The 6,759-nt window shown below is 45.7% G+C and overlaps 1 protein-coding gene across 1 annotated transcript in view; it reads right to left on the bottom strand.

Moving 5' to 3' along the window:
• Cd80 (CD80 molecule) overlaps window positions 1-3,857 on the bottom strand; it is a 19,047-nt gene extending 15,190 nt beyond the window's left edge. Inside the window, exon 1 of the mRNA XM_032900199.1 lies at window positions 3,403-3,857. Within this exon, the coding sequence (XP_032756090.1) occupies window positions 3,403-3,514 (112 nt within the window). The 5' untranslated portion in view covers window positions 3,515-3,857. The remainder of the gene's footprint in view (window positions 1-3,402) is intronic.
• Between the last annotated feature and the right edge of the window lie 2,902 nt (window positions 3,858-6,759).

Genomic DNA, 6,759 nt, shown 5'->3' with positions numbered 1-6,759 from the left:
TAACACCTCTTTTCATCAGAACTATCACATCCCCCTAGTCATTTGGCTCCGGAAACAGCCTCCTGTGGAGATTTTGCACAATTACTGTGGCTGCCCTACAAGCCATTCCTCATGCTTCAGCAGCTCAAGACCTTTGTGTGTCTCTCAGTCCGAGGATTGAACACAGAGCCTCGTGCATGTTAGGCAAGCACTGACCACCAGGTTATATCCTCAGCGCCGCCCCCGCCCCCTTTTGTTTCCCAAGACAAGAGCTCACGTAGCTCAGGCTGGCCTCAAACTCGCTAAGTCCTAGAGAATAACTCTGAATCTCTCATCTTCCTCTCTATCCCTCCAAAGGGCTGAGATTACGGGCATGCGCCACCATGCCCCGTTTACACCTGACTAGAGATGAAGCTCAGAGCCTCAGACACGGTGAGCAAGCACTCTAACCACCAGGCTACATTCCTTTTATCTGAAGGCAGGGTCATCGCTAGCCTTGAGTTCCCTCTATAACCCAGGAGGCCTTGAATTTTTGATCTTCTTGCTCAACCTCCAGAGTGGCAGGGAGTACAGACTTGTGCTAACACATCTGGTCCAATGTTTCCTGTTTTTCTCTGAACGTCCTTTGCATATAGACTTCGTGCTCAAATCAGACTGTATAGCTCTCCAGCCGTGGCATCACGTGGATACTTCCTAGAAATGCTGAACCTCGAGCCCCATTCCAAACCCACCTAAGCTGAAGCAGCATTTAAAAAAAAAACTGTTTTAAGATGGACATGGTAGCTACTCTGGAGGCTGAGGTGGGAGTTTGAGGCAAGACTGAGAGCTACATTCTGAAGTTTAGACCAGCCTGGGCTGCAGAGTGAGATACTGACTCCGAAAACAGAAACATAAACTATTTAAAAGTCTCTGTCAGATCAGTTTTAGGTTCCTAGCAGAACTAGGCAGACAAACGCGAAGGATTCCCACAGACCAATCCTGTCCTCGCCTTCAAGCTTCCTCTGTTCTCAGCAGCGCCCCATTCCCCAGTGACGCATTTGTTCCTTCTCTGATGCATCATTGTCTCCCAAAGCCATGATTTAGCGTTACCTCTAGGAGGTGTGCTTTATACACGTTTAAAGCATCTATGAGTAACAGATACATCATTACAGTATTATGCAAAATAATTTCACTTCTCTAAAAAAAAAAGAAAAAAATCCCCTGTGTTGGAGGCCGTCTTTTAACAAAACCCCCAGGTGTTATATGTATAATGTATAGACAGTGCTGAGACAGACAGCACCAGCCCCACCTCCCTCTAAAACCCTCCCATTCCTCCCCCAGTGCAATTTGAATAACATTCAGATTCCCAATGGTCACCCGAAAGCCCCGTCCTAGGCCTGGCCCCCTTCTGGCCCTGATCTAGCCACCACTGAAAATGGTACTTCTGAATAATTCCTTCTCTTCAACCTTCTCTTCATCTCTGCAATAGTCACATATATAATGCCATGATTACTAGACTGCCTGCCTTCTTCCTTCCAGCAACTATAAATTACACGAAGGAAAGAACTCATAATTTATCCCCAGGACCAATAAACACGCCTTTGTGCCCAGAAACTGCCTGCTCTTTGTTGAATTCAGTGTTGAAACAGAAGAAGCCACACTCCTAGGCTTAGGAGGTGGCAGCAGGAGGATCAAGAGTTCAGTGTCATCCTTGTTATCTATTGAGTAAGGGGCCAGCCTAGGTGACAAGAGACCCTATCTAAAATGGGGAGAGCGGATACTTGGGCTGGCGTTTGTCACTTAGATACCCTGCCCAGAATCCTCCAATGCCACCTGCCTCTGTCAGGTCTATTCCTCCAGCCTCCCTGCTCCCTCCTTTCTCAAAGTGTAGTCAGGACCTCCTTGTTGCCTTATTTCCTGAGGGGTTAGTTCCAGGATGTACGTATGCAAACTTGTTCGAGGAAACAAATCTTACATGCAACTAACCTCCGAGGTAAGGTGGACATTCGAAGCTAAGAAGTTCGTGGACTACGTTTTGACTCAGAGCAGTAGGAACTGGATATAGCGATAGCACACGGTGCTTTCCTGATGGCTAAAAAAAAATTGTATCATTTTTGCTTAATTCTGACCAATTTTTTTTTCAGCTACGATTGCAGAGCCTTGGTATGAATTTTGCCAGTTTTTCCTCTCACTTTCTGAAAGTTTTCCGTAACGCCCACCCAATCCACTCCCAACCCAATTTCTGGGTTTATGTAGCTTCTCCTGAAGACTTGAGTTTGGGAGTGCTTCCCTAATTTCCAGAAAAAAGATCGTAACTGTGTAATTAATTATTGGACATTTTGACCATGTCCTGAACCTGATGTGTGAATGGGGACTTAATGACGCTCTGGGTTCTGCAACTGAGTTTCACGACTTGCAACAGAAAATTTAAAACTGTCATTACTTGTAGCCAGTGGCCTACGAATCCTTCAACCTCCTTCAACCCTGGGCTCTCCTTGTCTCTCACACTGTTAGATGTTCAGGGCAGGGTTCTGGGTGAGCTGCTTTATAGCAGGGCCTCTGAGAGTTCGGCTTCTGCATGCCCTGTGACACTCTAGCTTTCCTCCTTGTTTGCGAGAAGCCAGTTTATATACTACTCCTTAGAAAGCAGATCTTTTGTTTTCCAACCTTAAAAAAGTCACAGGTGTCAGTTACCCCATTTAAAAAAAAAATAGTCATGCAGGACATGGCGGTCCAAGTCACACAGCACAACCTGAACAGAGCTCTTTATAATGCTGGAAGTCTAGCTTCCGTAAGACCACCTTCACAGAAAACAGAAATGCACTGAGAACCAAACATTCTCTGAAGAACACCATATGAAACACACAGCCAGCGAGAAGTAACTTAAAGACTCATTTTCGTGCCACGTCTTGGCTGTTGGGTGCCAGTGTTGAGAGAAAGCGAAGCTTAAGAAGAAATACTAAGAGGAGGATTTCCCACGGAGAAGTGTCTCAACAACCCACCGTGCCCCAAAGGAAAAGGTCATCATTGTCTTAGAGGAAGGTCACATTAATTAAGTTGGATCATAGAAACAAACTTTGGAAACCAGGCCGCCAGACCAAGGCTGTTGGCACATCTAATATCGATGGAGGAGACCACAGCTCTAGGCCACGCATTGGTTTTATGGGTTGTTAAAATGACAGTGCCCCCACCTCTATGTTAGAGTTGAAGTTCTGGCTTTAACTTGCTTTCTAACCTGCTGTGTGACCCTGTGTGTCCTTTGACCTCGTCAAACCAGAACTTTCATAGCTTTAAAGAATTCTGGGGACACTCTGAGGCTCCCTCCAGTTCACGAAGGAAGCAGGGGAGGGTCACAAAGTGAACCGAGAGATACCGCACAGACAGCATCATCTTCCTTAAAACCCCAGTAAGCTTAAGTCAAGTTCCTGAAAGTTCTTTCCTTACCTGAAGATATCTGGAAAAGACCAACCAGCAGCAGCACAAAGAGATGAATGAACCTGAGACGTGGAAACCCGAGGAGTGGTGTATCCTGCATCAGCTGGCAACTGTAAGCCATGGCTTCAGATGCTCTCGATAGATGGGGAAAGCCAGGAATCTAGAGCCAAGGGAGCTTAGGCACCTCCGAGGCTCACAAAAATCACGAAACAGAGCCGTAGAGAAAACTGGATGGTCTACACCAAGCAGATGCTAAAGACGATCCTATTGGTTCACAGAGATGGAACCGAGGTCTTCAGCCTTTGAAGGCTGAGTTTCACAACCTGAAAAAGAAACTAGTAAGAGTCTGTTGAGTCGCATGCTCTGAGGTAAAAACTCCCCAGTAGCTCTGTTTAAGACGAGTGAGAGTTCTGAGTAACATGAGGGCGACTCAAAGGTAGAGAGAACTCTAGGGGGAGGTGACTTGTCCAGGCCTGTTCCGAGAACCCGCCACAGCTGTGTGAAAGGATTCTCTGCTTGAGGGGTGTGGCTAACAGAACACAGCGAGATGAAGCGCCCTCCCCTTATTTCATATGCAACAGAAAAAAGCAGAGAACCTTCACTAGCAGCCAAGCCGAGAAAGCTTAAATTCCATTCTGGACACAGGTAGAAACACAGAGTGACTGGCAAAAGTATATTTGCCCAAGGCAGTGTTTTAGTTATGATTTCTTCATATCTTCAAACAGGAAATCAAGAATCTTAAACTCAGATTTAAGGGAAGAAAGAGAAGACACTTTTCAAACACCACCCTAAATTTAGACTATGGAATATTATGTAAAGAGGCTTGCTTATCTTTTCTTCCCTTCCAGTAAGTACCAAAATTGAAAAATGAAAACGAATGATGTCATGCCTACAACTGGCCTGATGTGTGGCTCTCTTTTGGAGCTACTCCGTAGCCAAGGAGGTAGCCTGAAGAGACTTCTTCATCACCATGTTCTTTTTTTTTTTTTAAGACTTATTTATTTATTTATTCATTTACTTATTTATTTATTATAAGTATACTGTAGCTATCTTCAGACACACCAGAAGAGGGCATCAGATCTCATTACAGATGGTTGTGAGCCACCATGTGGTTGCCGGGATTTGAACTCAGGACCTCTGGAAGAGCAGTCATTGCTCTTAACCACTGAGCCATCTCTCCAGCCCCCCATCACCATGTTCTTGATCAGAAAACTCAACTTTGCCCTACAAAAAATGCTTGCCATCTAGGGGACACAAAAGAATCCTGATGGTGTTTTTCTAACAGTGTTAGAATGCCACATCCTTGAGAATAAGAGACCACAGGAGACTGCTCTAGGGCAAGTTACAATTGTATGCATGTTTAAAAAGCAGTGAAGTTGGGGAGTTGGTGGCTGAGGTTGTGGCTTAGTAGAATGTCTAACATGCAGGGAACCCTGAGTTCAGTCCCCAGGGTTGTATAAACAGTGCGGTGGCCCTGGAGAAGTGGGAGCAGGAGAATCAGAAGTTCCAGATCATTTTAGGTTACACAGCGAGTTTGAGGCCATCCTGGCATATATGAGACCCTGTATTAAAAAAAAAAATAGGTATAGGATAAAGCTAGAGATAGTGTGTTCTACTAAGGTGTCCCACAGTATGATAAATAGCAAATTCTTTACTTACTTGCTGAAGAAGAGTCTTTTTTCTCTTGTCTTAAAAAATCAAAAGTTGGGGCCCATGTGTATACAAGTGTTCTCTTCTTGGTCCCTCTGCTTACTAAAACAGCAGGGGGCCGTAATTTCCCCTTTCCAACTTCCCTTTACTAAAGCCTCTGAGGAAGCTCCCTTGCTCTTTGAGAGTGTGACTCAGGCAAGCTGCCCTGGCCACTGAGGATGAACAAACTCAGACTTTGGGTATCTAAGAAGAGGAAGAGTGAGGGGCAGCCACCAGCTCTGACAGTGGTTGTGTGAGCAATCCTGCCTGTTTCTGCAGTGTTCTCAAGTTCTGTTTCTATACTCAGTTACTCTTTCCTACCCATGGCAGACCTCTATGGGAACAGACGGTCTGGCTCATATGTAGTAGGCATTTTTTGGGGGGAGTGTTTACTGTCTACTCCATCACCCTAAGTCACTCTGCATCCTGTAAATCCTTGAAGAGTATGCTCCTAGCAGTCGCCGTGATTGGTCCACTTCATACACCTTTCCACAGCTAGTGGAGCTCGGTGTGCAAAATGGAAGTGTCAAGGGATGGACGTGAAGAAGGCTCCGGTCTCCCCCAACAACTGCTATCTGCAGATAGCTTTTCCACCTTGGGATGCTCTACGTGGAATTTAGGAGGACCCAAGGACAAGCAGTCAGCCTTGCTGAACTTTGAACCTCTCTGCACATGTAGACTCAGGCAGCTCCTTGCGTGAGCTTACAGTTTTCATAGTTGGCTTCTGACCCACCTAGATGGCCCCTGTTGCCTTGATGTTGAATACCCTTGGAAGCTGTGCACGCAAGAATCGAGAACCTTAGTTGTGCAGAATTCAGTGTCTGTGCACTGACTACCCTTGACCAAAGGGGCTGAGAGTAGACAGGTGACTGCTTCTGCTTTTGTCTCCCAGGTAGAGGTTCTGAGAGATCTTCTGCAAGGCTCCCGGAAGGCCCTGGGGGATGGAGTAACCACTGTCTTGATTTGGCCATCGATTTGGTAAGGCTTTTTTGGATTGGATTTCATTTCACTAGCTAGTCATTCAAGTGTCTGTTTGTCACCGGGGTCTTCATCTTTGGCACTAATTTGCAGAGAACCCTGAGTAAGACAGCAGGGGTCAGAGTATGTTAGAGACACATGGTTTTCCTTCTAAAGTCGGGGAAGTTTATAGAGGGGGGGAAAAGTTAATAAAATAATAGCCATGGTGCATGAGTTTGGCTTCATGGAGAAACGCCCATTCTTACTAGAAAACAATGTTTTTCTGACTAAAAATACTCCACAATTTAAGTTGCTGTGTATCTTGTATTTTTTTTTTCAGTGTTGCTGAAGGCAGGGAAGTCTGTTTAACTAAAGGACTAACGGAGACGTATAGTGGGGTCTGAGATCTATGGATTTCCTAGGAGAGGAAGCTATGGAAATCATACAGGAAGAAGAGGTGAGGGACTAAAGGCTTTGCCATGTCCAAACGCCCTGCACACTGTCATACCAGCGCTTGGGAGAGTGCGGGCTTGCTGATGGGACCCAGCCGGTTCACCTCCCAGGCACCATTCTTGCTGGAATCTCATAAGGCATAGACATACACTGCCTTGCCCTAAGACCAGGACTACGGTGGGGTCTTCCCACGGGCGAAGTTATAACCCTGTGGGCATCTTTTTCCAAGGGTATAGCCCGACATTTTTAAGAAAAATCTACTTCTAG

This window comes from Rattus rattus, chromosome 4 (assembly GCF_011064425.1).
Source record: "Rattus rattus isolate New Zealand chromosome 4, Rrattus_CSIRO_v1, whole genome shotgun sequence".
NCBI lineage: Eukaryota > Metazoa > Chordata > Mammalia > Rodentia > Muridae > Rattus > Rattus rattus.
Note: the sequence above shows the minus strand (reverse complement) of the source record. Positions and strands in the feature narration are given on the sequence as shown.